This window comes from Puma concolor, chromosome B4, assembly GCF_028749965.1.
Source record: "Puma concolor isolate L17-30 chromosome B4, mPumCon1.1.hap2, whole genome shotgun sequence".
NCBI classification, from domain to species: Eukaryota; Metazoa; Chordata; class Mammalia; order Carnivora; family Felidae; genus Puma; species Puma concolor.
This window is the reverse complement of record NC_141673.1, coordinates 68,525,778-68,542,459: the sequence shown is the minus strand read 5'-3', so window position 1 is coordinate 68,542,459 and position 16,682 is coordinate 68,525,778. Positions and strand designations below refer to the sequence as shown.

Below are 16,682 nucleotides of genomic sequence, written 5' to 3'. Positions count from 1 at the left end.
TGCCGGCTCTAGTCCCTGGTCTTGGAATTAGGCCAGTTTGGGTCATCCTCCCTCGAGACCTCACAAGGGCTTTTCACCCTCACGGTACACAGACTAGCTGGACTTCAGAGAACCAGAGCGGTTGAAACCTCATTTATAGAAATAAACAACGGCAAACTTTCAGTTATAGGACATACTAGCCTGAATTGTAAATATCTAGATGCAGCCTTGCCTTGAGACACAATAACGATTGTAGTAGAAGTCATGGAAAAATGCAAGATAACTTGCTTTATGGCTACTGATAAGAGAATAAAAACAATGTGTAATGGATGCAGTTTTGAGCCACGCTGTGGGTCGTCAATGAAGTGAAGGGAAAATGGCATTTCTCAAGAAAAGGCTGCTAGGTTGTTTTATAGGCCGATTTACCTAAATAGCACGGTATTGATTTTTAATTGTTTTAAGTTTACTTATTTGAGAAAGAGAGCACGAGCACATGAGAGCGAGCAGGGGAGGGGCAGAAAGAAAGGGAGAGAGAGAGAGAGAGAGAGAGAGAGAGAGAGAGAGAGAGAAGCCCCAGCAGGCTCTGCACTGACCGTGCAGACATGGAACTCGAACTCATGAACCGTGAGAGCATGACCTGAGCCAAAATCAAGAGTCGGACACCTAACTGACTGAGCCACCTAGACGCCTCTAACTAGCATAGTATTTAAAAAACTAACACAAACTAAGTGCACAGGGCACATATTTCTGGACTGTTTTGGAGCCCATTACTCTTGTTCATTAGTTATCTTATGCCATGGAGAAACGCTCTATCCTAAAGTGCTTAATACACCGATAAAAGGCTCCCGGTTCGGGGAAAAACTTTTTTAGAGCTTCATGTCCTTCTTCTTCTTCTTTTCCGATTCGTTTCCTCCTTCTCTTTCATCTTGGTACCTGTAGGGAAGGGAATATTCCTCGGCCTTCAGATCACAGACAACAAAGCACTACGTGTATCTAACCAATCTAAAGACCGCTCTCCAGGTCCCTGCCGGTTTCCCGGCGGAACAGCAGAGGAGAAATCGGCAGGTCCTTGTGGGTCGGCCACTGTCTGAGCTTACTGGAGGCCTGTAGTTCTCCACAGTTCTGGGATGGGCTCTTCCACGCACAGGGCGGCGGGAGGGTGAAAGGAGAGGATTTGGAGGCGTTATGTCAACTAATGCAGCACACGAATGTGCATCACAAATCCATTTGAAGAGGGAACCGTCTGCTTCTTATCATCCCCTCCTGTTCTCTTTTCTCACTTCCCCTTCCTCTCCCCTCTTTCTGTCCTTCCCCACTCTGCCTTTTCGGCGGGGCGCAAGCTACAAGGCAGGAAGAACCGAGGGTCTGAGTTGTGAAAACAAAACAAAGTTTAAGAGTCAGTAAATACAAGCTACACCCAGATTACTGAGAAAAGTGAAATAAAAACCAGCTCAGAGCCAAATTCCGGGAAGATGCTGTATGTTGGACTGACTTCGCGTTTTCACATTTGTTGCCTTGAAGCTTTGGTCATTAGTCTTCCGGTTCCTAATACAAAAAAGTAAATGCTGACTCGTGTCATTGGCCTCAGATACCACCGGAAATGGCATCTTCTCCCCAGCCGCTGGCTCAAAAGCATAGAAGCACCCAGGGGTGAACTTATCTGCCTTCCAGCCCAGGCCTGGCCTTCTGATCTACAGCCGAGAAAGGAGCCCGTCTAGGGAAGAGATCTCGGATCAACTGAGAGGTACATTTTCAAATCACCAGTTACTGTAATGAGTAAGTACTTTCCAGTTTTCCCATTTTATTTTAAGCATTAATTAGGATCCTCATTTCTTGGGCACTTACTGTAGAGAGGAATCACCGTCCTAACCCCCTTCACCCTACCCCCACTTAACTGGACAGCCCTGAAGAGACAACTGTTTATTTTGTAATAAGAAAGATTTATGATCGATACACTACCCTATCTCTAAAAACGTACAGTAAAAAGAGACAGCCAGTTGTGAACAGGAGAAAGGATGTGAAGCATCGGCTGTCTGTGCAATCTTGTATGTTGTGGTTGACCACAAAGGCTTGGCATCAGTTTTGACTCCCAGCTCTGCTTTTTATAAAATAGACGACCTTGGGCAGACGACTTCATCTTCCAAACTTAATTTTTGAATGTGTAAAATGGAGGAAAATAAAATACCAATGTCACAGATAACCAGGTAAAACACTTAGGATACTGGTGGAGTGGACACCAAATGTTACTGAATAACAAGTGAAATTAGCATTTCTCAGTAATAAATTAAGTCCTTCATTTGACTGGAAAGCTCTCTTAACGAGGAACATCCCAACCCTTGAACATGCAGACGTGGCTTGAGTATAACGACAACGAACATGTGCAAAGTTTCCAGAGCATTGCATCTGATTTCCACAGTTAACCCTGGTGAGTGCAGAGCCGTTGACATGATTTTGTCACTGAGGGATAGAGAAGCCAAAAGCCCGGCTGAACCCGGCAGCAGGAAGGGAAGCTCACGGGTCCAAACTCGGAGCTGAAGGGAGGAAAACAGGGCTTGAAAAAAGCCAGTGTCAGAGTGAGTTTGCCCGTTCCATTCTCCAGGCGAGCTTCTCTCCTCTTGGACCTTGTCTCTCTTCTGGTTCCAAGCCCTGCAGCTTAAAACTGGCAAAGTCCTTGGTCCCACTGCTGCCAACACACGGAGCGGTGGGAACGCAGGTCTTCCAGATCCGTCTATAGCACAGTGTAGCTAGGGAGCAAAGGCGGATGAGAGACTGACTCTTAGAATCCCATTTAATTCAGCACCTTTTTTTCCCATAGAAACACTATTGCACTTAGGAATCAGACACCACATTGTTAATCATAACAGCAATAATAAAAGAATATCCAACTTAAAAGCTCTTTACAGGGCCCTGGGGTGGCTCAGTCGGTTAACCATCTAACTCTTGCTTTCAGCTCAGGTCATGATCTCATGGTTTGTAAGATCAAACGCTGCAATGGGAGCCTGCTTGGGATTCTCTCTCTCTCTCTCTCTCTCTCTCTCTCTGCCCCTTCTTCACTTGGTCTCTATCTCTCTCTCAAAGGACAAAAAAAAAATTAAAAGCTCTTTCCTGTGATCTCCTTAGAGGAGCACTGGAGGCCACTTCTCCCATCTGAATGCTGAAAACACAGGAGATGAAGTGAGCTCAGAGGTGGGAAACCCCAGCCTGCTGACTCAGCCTAACGTTCACATCACTGCTTAAAATGGCTCTTGTGGCCATTCCTGGAGACAGAACTTTCAGAATCCAAGCTGCTCATCTGTTGAAAGCAACTTAGCCTTTATTGGCTCCCCATCACCCTTCCTTTCCAACCATGGGAAATTTTTATTCAAATACTGGTTAGAATCTGGAGTAGTCAGCATAAGTATAAAGAATTTCTAAGTACAAACAGAGCTTAGCACAGCACTGAGTTTTCCACTGACCCATTAGGAGGAGGAATTAACTATCAGTGAATGAAAGCTGAACTGAGTTAACTTCATCCCTGCTGTTTCCTCATGGAAAAATTTTTTTTTATTTTTTTTTTTAAATTTTTTTTTTTTCAACGTTTATTTATTTTTGGGACAGAGAGAGACAGAGCATGAACGGGGGAGGGGCAGAGAGAGAGGGAGACACAGAATCGGAAACAGGCTCCAGACTCTGAGCCATCAGCCCAGAGCCTGACGCGGGGCTCGAACTCACGGACCGCGAGATCGTGACCTGGCTGAAGGCGGACGCTTAACCGACTGCGCCACCCAGGCGCCCCTCCTCATGGAAAAATTTAAAGCTGTGTACAAAACATGGCTTTGATTTGTTTTTCAACAGAGAATAAATAGGAAAACGGTATGCAAATATTATTTTTCTAGATAAGACTATTTTTTCCTCTTAATTTCAACAAATATTTATAGCTGGGGTTAAAAGCTCAGGTTTTGGAGCCATAATTCCTCTTAAAGAAACAAAACAATATCTTTGGCTTATCTAATCAATCAGAAGATTCATTGGCAATGACAGACTAGTTATGCCTTTTCCTAGCTGCACCATCTTGGGTGATTTACATAACCTCTCCAAGCCTCAGTTTCCTTATTCATAGAGTGAAGATAGTAATAGTCCTTACCTCATGAGTGGGCCCGGCAGGCAGTAACTGCTCAATGAATGCTAACCATTATGCAGAGGGGTAGGTAGAACGGTGGGGTGAGACCCAGCCTCCAGGACTAGGATATACTGGGGTAGTTAATTATAGTACAAAATAGAACCAAGGTCTAAGTCAGGGCATCTATCAGAAGGAGGAGGGACTTTCCTGTCTGGGGAAAAAAGGGAGGCTTTCAGACAGAACTTCATTTGAAACTGGATCTTAAGGCAGAAACAGAATTTCAGTAGAAGGGGTGCCTGGGAGGCTCGGTGGTTTAAGATTCTGACTTCAGCTCAGGTCATGACCTCAAGGTTCCTGGGTTCGAGCCCCACATAGGGCTCTGTGCTGACAGTTCAGAGCCTGGAGCCTGCTTTGTATCCTATGTCTCCCTCACTCTCTCTCTCTGCCCCTCCCCCTCTTGTGCTCTGTCTCTCTTTCGCTCAAAAATAAATAATAACAAACATTAAAAAATTAAAAAAAAAAATTTCAATAGAGGAGGGGGTTAGGGAGCACTGATGCTGAGCCACAGAGCAAACACGAAGAGGTGAGAAAAAGCTCAGAGTATACACAGGCTCTAAAATTCATCCACAGGCATTGGGGAGCGGCACAGAAGGAAGGATCCTATCTTGGGTTAAAAAACAAAGTTTATAAATACAACATGTTGGGCTTATGCTAGCATATCAAATGAAAGTGAAGATACAAAATTCAAAAGCCTAGATGATCACATTTTATGTGAGAACACGGAAACTAAAAACCATGCCATTTTAGAAGTCTTCAAAAGTAAAAAGACACACTTTCTTTATTTCTTATGTTTATTCATTTTTGAGGAGAGAGAGAGGGAGGGAGGGAGGGAGGGGCAGAGAGAGAGGGGGGACAGAGGATCTGAAGGGCAGACAGCAGTGGGCCAGATGTGGGGCTCGAACTCACAAACCATGAGATCATGGCCTGAGCTGAAGTTGGACGCTCAACCAACTGAGCCACCCAGGCGCCCCAAAGACACACTTTCTTAAGAATTAAGAATAATTTACGGAAAGCACAAGAGGTAATCATAAAATCTAAAACAGAGGTGAACTCGATCGCTGTGCTCAGCTTCCCAAAATATATTGCAACACCCTTCTCCCTAAAGCATATCCTCAAGAATCCCATCTTATTTCTTTTTCTTTTTTTTTTTTTTTCAACGTTTTATTTATTTTTGGGACAGAGAGAGACAGAGCATGAACGGGGGAGGGGCAGAGAGAGAGGGAGACACAGAATCGGAAACAGGCTGCAGGCTCTGAGCCATCAGCCCAGAGCCTGACGCGGGGCTCGAACTCACGGATCGCGAGATCGTGACCTGGCTGAAGTCGGACGCTTAACCGACTGCGCCACCCAGGCGCCCCCCATCTTATTTTTTAATGCCAGGAAATAGTTGAACGGTTCTCCATTCAGGCTCTCATTCAAGGATTTTGAGGTTTCAGGAAGAGGGGAGACAGCCATACTCAGAGGCAGAGGTGATTTCCACCTGGTTATCCCCAACCAATGTGGCAAGCCTCAATGATACATCAGCTCTCTGAAAATGCACAGCAAGAATATGCTGCCATCATTCCCACAGAGGATCTGATATTTACCTTTAGGAAGATTGTCCAAAGGTCACAAGAGAATTATCTTAGGAATTCAGCCATGGTTTGATGGTAGGATAAATTGGCGTCTAGAGAATTTGAAAGTGATAAGAGGCCCACACAGAAGGTTACTTGTTGCCCCCTCCCCTTCCCCACCCCCTGGGAACTTCATTCCACTCACCTGAATGCGTCTGGAACTCAGGAGACAAGTTTGGGCTGGCTTAATTTATTGAGCACTTAAAAACGCGGTGGGCCTCACGCTAGTGACTTCGTTCATTTAACCCTCACTTCTAAAGAGATTCGTGGTATTATTCTCGTTTTGCTGATGAGGGTTCTGGAGTGCAAAAAAATGACTTAAAGGGCCCTGGGTCTCAGAGGCTCGTAAGCGGTGGAACCGGATATAAACCCAGGGAGCTGATTCCGAGCCCCCCTCTGAGCCACTGGGCTTTGCCGCAATTCAGGAGGCATCTGCATACAAATGGTGATTGATAAGGAGACTTGGATAATTTGTTTCCATCCGAAGTGGGACTTTTTCTGGTGGGGGGAAGGGTGCTGTGAATAATTGCGCTGGAAAAGCAGGGGGCAAACCTGAACAGTTTGGGGCAAACAGAAATGTGAGAGTGGAGGGATTTACCCAGGGAAAGAGTGTTGAAGAAAAGAAGAAAGGAGCCCATTAGTAGGTCTTGAGAAAGACCAACAGTAGAGGAGTTGCCCGAGAAAGAGAAACCCACACCGGATCCTGGGGGAGGTGAGCCGGGATACTGGAGTGTCAGCCTGGGGCAGTTTTCCTCAGCGAGTCACCTGGGATGCCCCCAAGACCCCAGGAGCTGGGAATGCTTTGGGTGATAAGGCCCACGAGGTGGCCTTTAACAGGAGCGGCCGGGAAATCACTGGTGATTTACTGACCAACATTTCTTGGGTTTGGTGGAGTTGGAAGGCAAATGAAAGTAACAGGAGTGAGTGGGAGGTGAGGCCCCAGCCACAGCCCGTGCAAATAACCCGTTTCCAAAGTGGCCTTGGAGGGGAAGCAAAAGATAGGACTGTCCTGGAGGTGGAGTCAAAGAAGTTTCCTTTCTTTTTGAAAGCAAGAAACCAGAATGCGTTTAGTGCTTAAGGGAAGGAACCAGCCACAGGAGGGAAGAAAAAGTAGAATGCGTAATGACCCCCTCTCCAGGGGCGTGGAGCAAAGTTCCTGAGCCGCCAGAGCTGAGAAATTACCTTTACACCTGAGCAGGTACAGCTGTGCCTCTGCGGGAGGAAGGGGGCACCGTGGGCTGGAGGGCTTGATGCAGGGGAACGGGAGCGAGGTGCCGTCTGCGGGCTCGGGTTTTCTCTGCCGTCCCAGCGGGGAGGGGTTGTTGTGCGCGCCAGGCGCTGTACTAGGCCCTTGACAAACAGTGACGTGATCTCTTTTCGTCTTCACGGCGGATCGGTGATCGGTAGGCGATCTACCTCACTTTACCTCCAGAGGAGACGGTGGCTCAGAACGGTAGGCAGTCAGCCCAAGCGCACACGGCTGCTTGGGGCCAGAGTCCACGCCTGACTTGAGTGTCTCCAGGGAAGGGAAAGCCGGCTGCCTGTCTTTCCGTTATCTTTCGGTCTCAGGGTAATAAGAGGTAGGAAGTTAGCGAATACAGTTTAAATACTGATTGGAGACCGGAATGTGGAAGTTTGTCATAGACTCGGCATGATTGAAATAGTGTGTTTGTTTATAGGGATTGCTTTGATATTTTTACCCTAGGAGATCCTTTCGTAAAACAGGAGTTGTTTCTTTTTCTTTTCTTTCTTTTTTTTTTTTATGGAGCTATTGAATAAGAGCTCCATAGTTTGTTTCGTTTTGATAGAAGTCACCTGCATATCAGGTATTATGAAGCGACCCTTCATTTGTAAAGGATGCTACCAGCATTTCGTTCTAAAATCCATAAGAAAATTTTATATTAGACTGTTCCCACAGGGAAAATACGCTGCCTGGCGGATTTTTACACTTGGCCATTTTTACACTCTAAAAGTGTGTGAAATTCTTCTGTGGATACTTTATTGCAAAAGAATCCCAAATTTAAGATTGTGGCCCCAGGGGGATGGTGCTGATACACCTTGATTATGTCCGCGGTGAGTCCTGCCTCCACCAGGAAAACCTGCAGCCCACTTCGTTGCCTTCCTTCCTTCTTCCTTCCTTCCTTTCACCGTTCACATTTATTTATTTTTGAGAGACAGAGTGTGAGTGGGGGAGAGGCAAAGAGAGAGGGAGACACAGAATCAGCCTCCAGGCTCCAAGCTGTCAGCACAGAGCCCAACGCGGGGCCCAAACTCACACGGACCCAGAGATCATGACCTGAGCTGAAGTCAGACACTTAACCGACTGAGCCACTCAGCGCTCCACGTGGAGCCCACTTTGAAGATCACTATTCTAGGTTTCAGTTTTCCATTTCCGTCACTTGTGTTTGAGATTTTAGATGTGGTGCATAAGGATTCATTCCCTGAATAGCCAAGTAAGAAATATGGGCCATATACGGATGGGGTAGAGGAACCTTGACAGTAGTTGGGGGATGTGAGTCACTTTGCAGAATGACAACTGTCACAGCCCCCAGATAGACACAGGTGATCTCCAGTTTGTACTGAATTAATTAATGGGCTGCAGAGCTGAGGCCTATTTTAGAGGGGAAGTTACCTGGAGTGGGGGATTAGAATCCCAACTTTCTAGGGGCTGATATTTGCAAAGAATTTGCGTTCTTTACCATAGTAAATTATTTACCGTAATATTTCACAGTATTTTATGTATTTTTTAAAAATTTGCTCTCAGAGGCGCCTGGGTGTCTCAGTCGGCTTCGGCTCAGGTCATGATGTCACGGTTTGTGGAGCCTGCTTCGAATTCTGTGTCTCCCTCTCTCTCTCTGCTCCTCCCCTGCTCATGCTCTCTCTGTCTCCTTCATAAATAAATAAATAAATAAATAAATAAATAAATAAATAAATAAATAAATAAATAAAATTTGCTCTCAGAACCACTTTTAAACATAGTAGGCCGGCATTATTTTCCCCTTTTTTGTGTTATATGGAAAAGAGTGTGTGTTAACGGACTTGCCCCAGATCAAAAGAGCAGTCTCTTGAGAATCAGCAATCCTCAGGCCATTCATTAAGCTTTCCCAAAGAGAAGTTTGAATTGTTTGTTTTTCTTCTTAGAAAACTTACTGTGACACGCAATTTAATTTTTGACAAGTTTAAATCCCGCTTAGAAAATTCAGCAAATGCCAAGACACAGCGGTAAATTCGTGAAAAATAATAATCTTATTTGTACTATCTGTTCCGTTTAAATAGATGTAAGGGGCTTGGAAAGTTCCACACATTGATTTGATTACGAAAAATGCAGGTAGAAGAAAATGAACTATTTATATTCCCAACATAATGTTGTATTAAGATGGTTAGTGTTATGCAAGAAAGTTTTTAACTAGTTGCAAGTACTTCCTATAACTAATCAAAACAACATCCTAATTGTTAGTGTTTACCTCTGATTTAAGGCTTCTCTGCAGGGTCTCTAGAGCAACTGACCTATATCTGTGTCTGCCTTCCTGTAACTAAAGATCAATAAGAAAAGAAATTAACCTAAGTTCTACAACACGTTGATGAATGAAAAACAAATGTTATGTGTTTGGCTCGTGATAGTTATACAAGCAATAGTCAGTGATTTATAAGTCATGGTGCTTATGAAAGTATTAAAAAATTAATTACCCCCAAACAGAAATCTAAGCAAAATACTTGAAAGTAATTTATTGTAGTAGTAGCCATTATTAATGCATATTTCTGTAAGAGTGTTAGTCAACGTCCAAATAGAAAGCATGGAATTAGGGGCGCCTGGGTGGCTCAGTCAGTTAAGCGTCCGACTTCGGCTCAGGTCATGATCTCACGGTTCGGGTTCGGGAGTTGGAGCCTGCGTCAGGCTCTGTGCTGACAGCTCGGAGCCTGGAGCCTGCTTCAGATTCAGTGTCCCCTCTCTCTCTGCCCCTCCCCCATTCATTCTCTCTCTCACTCTCTCCCTCTCTGTCTCAAAAATAAACATTCAAAAAATTTAAAAAAAGAAAGCATGGCACTAACTTATGATTTGAGGAATCATCATCAAACTCTTTAAAAAAAAAAGTTTTAATTTGACGTTGGAATCACACCTTGCAAGGATCACCCAAATACCTCCTATCCCCCTCCTGTCTCTTCCATCTGGCTTTGGCGCTTCATTTACGTATATCCACTGTAGCCACTGGCACCTTCTACAATACTTGCCTTTCTGAGTCCATTTCCTTTCCGCTCCTCTTGAGAGAAGAGACCGCCTTTTTATACCTAGTCCTTCCATCTAGCACAATAGCTGGTTCTCAGTGACCTTTACTGAATGAATGAATGAGTGAATGAATCACTCTATCTATAAAACAGCTACCAAAACTAATAAGGGAGTTGAGCACATTTGAAGCACATTTTTAGCCTAGGCCAAAAAGCCCCAAAATCTGTTTTCAACTCCCTTTTTTGTTTCATTTTTTTTTTATAAATAAAAACTTTGAAATTGGAACGTACCAGCCTTTTTTTTTTTTTAGAACAGAGAAAATTTAACTCTCAAGTTTTCTTCCTTCACTACCTCCACCCCCCAGAAGTCACTTTTGTTTTTGTTAGGTTTTGTTTTTAATGCTTGGTATCTTAGTTTAAATGATTCTTTCCCAGGGCGAGAATCCGAAGGGTGTCTGATTTGCTACTCCTGTTACAGGGGTGGTGCTCTTGATCAAGAATTTCATGAATTTCCTTTCAGTTTAGTTTCTGACTGGAGTGCTCTTTCCCAGTCATTTTCTCCCCCCCTTCTTTTCCACAGTCTGATCTGCTCACAGGCTCCATTTGCGGAAGGATGATGAGAAATTCCCAGGGAGACGTTTTGCCCAGTGTTGACGCTGAACCCTTGTAGCTGCATTTGGGTGGGTTAAGTTCACTGGTGGGGACAGAGAGCAGCCAGAATTCCTCAAACACTGTGAGAGGCCTGGGAGTCTGCAGAATTTTGTTTTGGTTGTTCTGAAATCCAGGTCACTTAAATTTTTGCATGTCTTTTGGTTGAGGTCAAGGGATGGGATGAAATATGTATACTCTCACTCACAGCCCCCCAGCCCCTGAGTACGCACAAACCACCTTTCTCCGGGCTCGCAGAGGAAATAGTTGCCTGCCTTTGCATAAAGACCTACCAAGGCACTCTTCTCTCCTGTCTTCAAATATCTCCGGGACATGGGCCAAGATCTTGTATTCGCACCAGCCCGCAGGGCATTCTGTTGTAAAGGATGCAGGGCATTCTGTTGTAAAGGATGTCTCCTACTGAGAGACCAGAGACCGACCGACTTTGGCGTTCATGGCTTTACATTTTAGCTCCATCAGATCACATAGGAATATCCTTCCCTGTAAAACAGAACTAATAAAAATTATCTCATAAATGGGATTACATTTGTAAAGCTACTGGCATCCAGTAGCCACTCAACAAACACAGATTTTTGCTTTTCTTCAAAATCTTTCACTTAGGTCACATCATTTGCTCTTCACAGAACCCTGCTGGGCAAACGGCACACGTTCTGTAAGCACCCCCCACCCTTTTCATAGATGATTAACCTGGTGTTTGGAAACTTGCTCAGTAATAATAATAACAACGAACTCTTATCCATGCTTGCTACATGTCAGGCATTGTTCTAACCATTTTACATTTAGTCCTCACAAGTCTATGAAGTGAGCGCTAAAAGTCCCATTTCACAGATGAGGACCATTAAGACAGTGAAAGGCTACGTCATTGCCCAAGGACAAAGAGCTGGCAAATAGAATAGTTGAGATTCAAATCCAAGTAGTGTTGGTCCGAAAGAAGTGCTCTTCACCAGTATACTTCAGTGCCCCTCTTTCCCACGGTTTTTAACTAGTAGATTGGATTCCCATCTGTGAGTCCCAAGTCTAGAGCACACTTCAGACTCAGAGGAGGAATGCATTAGGTCCAGTAAACAAAATACCCTCCTGGAGACAGCACCAGGTTATCTGATCTGCCAGCCGGGACTAGGCACACAGTAGGACCAGAGAGCCAGCCCAGGGAAGGTGCACACAGCCGAGCAGCATGAGAAGCTGAGACGCCCCGGGAGGAGATTTCCCTCTTCACTTTGCCCTTTAGAGACTGGGGTCTAGGGCAAAGGAGGACTATTTGTTTACAGAGACCCTGAAGGTCCACAGCACCTGTTCATTCAATGGTACTTAGCGCTCTTTGTATTGTACTTAGCCGTGAATATTTCTGAAGGGCTCCTGAAGGGCGTGACCAGGTTTTACTTACTTTTCTACCCTCCATGTGGAGCCCATAGTAGGTACTTTAACAAGTGTGAGCTGGATGAATAAATGGTTGCAAACCAAGGAACATCCCTGAGCCCCAAAGGGATTTGGGGTTTGCTTTATGTTTTATTTTGTTGCACCGCAATGAACTACATCTCATTTTTAAGCTTTTTTTTTTTTCTGATAGCAAAAACATTTACATGAAGATTCTTTGGGGACAAATAAGCCAATATTTTCAACTCTTCTCTTAGGGCAACTCTTTTATATTCTACCCATTTTCATGTTTTTATGTTTGTACATTACCCATTTAAAACCACAAATAGTATGACTTTTAGAAACTGAATGTGTGATTTAATAATAAGCATCCACCCCCACCTATTAAAATGCTTCCTAATGCATAAAAGCCTACAAATATCAAGCCACAATGGATTTTATTGACTTCTGTGTAAGTGTTTGAAGTGGATGCCATGTTCCTCTCCATCTGAGATGTGTTGGTAATATTGGACTGTGTTTCTTCCTTGTAATCATTAATGGGCATGGTTGTAAATGGCAGCTTTAAAATAAACGTAAACTGGGGCGCCTGGGTGGCTCAGTCGGTTAAGCGTCCGACTTCGGCTTAGGTCACGATCTCGCGGTCCGCGGGTTCGAGCCCCGCGTCGGGCTCTGGGCTGATGGCTCGGAGCCTGGAGCCTGCTTCCGATTCTGTGTTTCCCTCTCTCTCTGCCCCTCCCCCATTCATGCTGTGTCTCTCTCTGTCTGAAAAATAAATAAACGTTAAAAGAAAAAAAAAAACGGGGCGCCTGGGTGGCGCAGTCGGTTAAGCGTCCGACTTCAGCCAGGTCACCATCTCGCGGTCCGTGAGTTCGAGCCCCACGTCAGGCTCTGGGCTGATGGCTCGGAGCCTGGAGCCTGTTTCCGATTCTGTGTCTCCCTCTCTCTCTGCCCCTCCCCCGTTCATGCTCTGTCTCTCTCTGTCCCAAAAATAAAATAAAACGTTGAAAAAAAAAATTAAAAAAAAAACAAAACAAAACGTAAACTGAAGTTTTGAAGATGAGTTTCACAACTCTTAACATTTTATTCAGTGTGCTGAGGAGGAAAAACTTTTCTTCTACCCTCTTAGGTTCAGTATCTGGGGCCCTGTGAATTAAACAGAGACAGGTTAAAAGGAGAAAAAGCACACCATTTTTGTTAATATTTATGTGCGCAAGAGTTCACCAAAAAGAAATGAAACTCAAAGAAGTAGATTCGGGCGCTTACATATTATTTTAACAAAGGCATGGGGCGCCTGGGTGGCGCAGTCGGTTAAGCATCCGACTTCAGCCAGGTCACGATCTCGCGGTCTGTGAGTTTGAGCCCCGCGTCGGGCTCTGGGCTGACAGCTCAGAGCCTGGAGCCTGTTTCCGATTCTGTGTCTCCCTCTCTCTCTGCCCCTCCCCCGTTCATGCTCTGTCTCTCTCTGTCCCAAAAATAAATACACGTTGAAAAAAAAAAAAACAAACAAACAAAGGCAAAGGGGCTTGGGCTTCATGGGATGATGAATTGTGGGGAAGAACTCAGAAATATATAGGGGGACTAATGGAAAATCGGGGCTATTTTAGTAAAGTCTCTTTATGCAAACTCATCTTGGTGTTGACAACTCCCTGTCTTCTTCCTTGACTCTTCTCTCCCTGGTGGGGGAAGGATCACCTGCGCCAAAGGGAAATTTGTACACTGCTTTTAAGCAAATAAGGGAAGTTCTGAGAACACTTCCTATGTCTGTTGATTCTTAGTTGCTTTCAGCTCAAAATAATCCTTACACCAAAATGGCATCTTTGGGGATGGTGTATTCTGATCTGCTTCCTATGGAAAGTAAAGAATATTACAGCTGAAACGTGTGAATTATTCCCAATGTTACTGCCTTTTTCACAAGTCCTTTCGCAAAACAAAAACAAAAACAAAAAAACCACACACACACACACACACACACACACACATGCAAACAAAAATCCAGCAGCTTCCTTGTTAAGGAAATCTGTTTTCATATGTTTTCTGACCTGGCACCTGTACTTTTCTGTTGTTTGTGGCATTTCCATGAGTTCTTTTTAAATTATTAAAAGTAAGGTACAATTATATAAAGTCTATTTACAAAAAAGGGGAGAAGGCAAGTCATCCATAGCCGGACCTTTTCTATTACGAACTATGCTTTTGCATACTTTCTTTCAGTGTTATCTACGTGCTATAGTTGGAGTGAGGCAGGGCATGGAACATATCACCACAGGCTCTGTGCTATTGCTCGCTCACGGTGGTCATTACTGAGCAGCTGCAGGGTTGACCTCACCACTCTTCAGTCCTCAGACACCTGAGCTGCCTGCCCAGGGGCAGTCTGACTTCTAGCCAGGGGAGGAGGGCCTGTGGGGTTGGCCGCTTCTGGCCCGGTGGAACTTGGGCCTCCAAGAGCCGCTGCAGAGGCTCTCAGGTTAAGGTGAAGTATGGCCAATGGGCTTATAGCTCCGGGCTCCCTTCTTGCTCTCTTCCCACTGCCGGGCTGAGGGGAGTGGACTTCCCAGGCCAACCCTCCATCCCCTTGCCTGAGCCTTGCCACACCAGGGCCCTCCCAGGGTGGGTCCCTCCCAGCCACTCTCTCCTTCTGTCCTAGCAACCTGAAGACCTCCCGGGTGGAGAGGAAAGACCTAGGCGGTGCACCATGGCCGTCATGGCCCACCTGCTGGCCGCCGATGTGCAGCAGCTGCTCCACAACAAGTTCGTGGTCATCCTGGGAGACTCTGTCCAAAGGGCCGTGTACAAGGACCTGGTGCTCCTGCTGCAGAAGGACCTCCTGCTCACTCCCACCCAGCTCAAGGCCAAGGGGGAGGAGAGCTTTGAACGGGACAAGCTGGTGGACGGAGGCCAGCGGGGCCCCATGCACAACGGCACCCAGTACCGGGAGGTCCGCCAGTTCTGCTCCGACCACCACCTGGTGCGCTTCTACTTCCTGACGCGCGTGTACTCCAGCTACCTCGAGGCCATTCTGCAAGAGCTGCAGTCCAGCCAGCACGGCCCCCCGGACGTGATCATCATGAACTCCTGCCTCTGGGACCTCTCCAGGTACGGTCCGGACTCCTGGAAGAGCTACCTGGAGAACCTGGAGAGCCTGTTCGAGCGCCTGGGCCAGGTTCTGCCCGAGTCGTGCCTCCTGGTGTGGAACACAGCCATGCCCGTGGGCAAGAAGATCACCGCGGGCTTCCTCCCGCCGGAGCACCGGCCTGAGGATTCCTCCCTGAGAGACAGAGTCATCGCGGCCAACTTCCACAGCTCTGTGGAAGCGAAGAAACACGGCTTCGATGTGCTGGACTTGCACTTCCACTTCCGCCACGCGGGGCGCCACCTGCAGCGGGACGGAGTGCACTGGGACGAGCTCGCGCACCGCCACCTCTCCCAGCTGCTGCTGGCCCACGTGGCCGACGCCTGGGGCGTGGATCTGCCCCGGCGGTACCCGGTGCGCCCCTGGATCCGGGATGGCCCCGCGAGGACCGGACCCGGCCCGGGAGTTGAGCGGCAGCCCCAGGCCAGCCCAGATCAACCGTCCATGCCTCCTGCCGGGTACCGCCCCCTGCTCCCACTTCCCCATCTACCCCCGCCCCCGCCTCCCCTCCTGCCCTTGCCCCCACATCCTCGCCCTTTTCCCTTTCACCCTGTGATGACCAGATTCCAGTTCGGTCCCCGAGATCACTTTTCTGCCTCAGACCATCCTTTCCAGTCCGATCAGTTCTCCTCAAACCATTTCCATTCAGATGTCCCCTCACCTACCCAGACAGGATTTTCCTTTGAAGATGATCCCCAGCCACCCAGGCCCCCTTTCCCCACACCCTACCTGCAGCGGGCCCCTGTGGTTCATAGGGGGTTTCCCCGGCGTCTACCTCGTGGCCCCTATGTGCCCTGGGGTCGGCGGCCCAGATCTTCCAAGAGACAGGCCCCATCCCACCCACAGCCAAGGCCTCAATAAACTGACTTGGGGGCCTTACTCCTCATGGTGGACATGGACTGGGCAGATCATCTGACTCTCCTGAAACAGCCTGACCTTGTTAACAGAAGCCTTTGCTCCCTGCTTGGACTTCTTTTTGGTCATTGCTGTTACTAATAATGGCCTAGAAGAGCCCTTCAACCATTTTTGTTGGCTGTGGCCTTTTCCTCCAATCGCTGGCGGTGACCAAGCATTATTCCTGCCTCTCCACTCCCTGTCCTCTTTGTCTTTTTGTAAACCTAAAATTGAAATAAAGAAGTAGTTTCACAAAAGTAGTTGTAGATTTTGCGTGTGTCTGTATGTAATGGTGCCTCCCCTTTCCATTAAATAATTAGCTTAAAAAGCAAGGACGGTATCTGTTGACTTGAGTGTTTATGGCATCTACTTGACAAACTATTCAAAGTGGAATTTGTCTAAAATCATTCTGAGGCTTTCCATAAAATACACCTGATTCCTTACGAATAAGCAGAAGAACTTTAATTTTTTGTGGTCTTTTCCAGAGATTCTCAAAGACTCATTGAATTTTAAAACTGGGAAGAGTGGGGGCGCCTGGGTGGCTCAGTCGGTTAAGCGGCCGACCGGCTCAGGTCATGATCTGGCAGTCCATGAGTTCGAGCCCTGTGTGGGGCTCTGTGCTGACAGCTCAGAGCCTGGAGCC

At 46.5% G+C, this 16,682-nt stretch overlaps 1 protein-coding gene and 1 long non-coding RNA gene across 3 annotated transcripts; one reads left to right on the top strand and one right to left on the bottom strand.

Annotated features, from left to right (window-relative positions):
• Nucleotides 1–1,284: 1,284 nt before the first annotated feature.
• On the top strand, nt 1,285–16,299 carry PCED1B (PC-esterase domain containing 1B). 2 transcript variants are annotated; one of them, XM_025930670.2, is made up of 2 exons: nt 1,285–1,755; nt 14,660–16,299. In XM_025930670.2, exon 2 carries the CDS (start codon nt 14,708–14,710, stop codon nt 16,004–16,006), a length of 1,299 nt encoding a protein of 432 aa, XP_025786455.2. In that variant the 5' UTR covers nt 1,285–1,755; nt 14,660–14,707; the 3' UTR covers nt 16,007–16,299. The 2 variants fall into 2 exon arrangements, with proteins under 2 accessions (XP_025786455.2, XP_086569710.1); XM_086713584.1 differs by lacking the exon at nt 1,285–1,755 and adding an exon at nt 6,799–6,949.
• On the bottom strand, nt 1,761–7,331 carry LOC147579203 (uncharacterized). The gene is made up of 3 exons (XR_015253659.1): nt 6,934–7,331; nt 5,897–6,249; nt 1,761–2,723 (listed from the first exon to the last, which is right to left on the bottom strand). It is a non-coding gene; the product is annotated as an uncharacterized LOC147579203 (long non-coding RNA).
• Nucleotides 16,300–16,682: the final 383 nt, after the last annotated feature.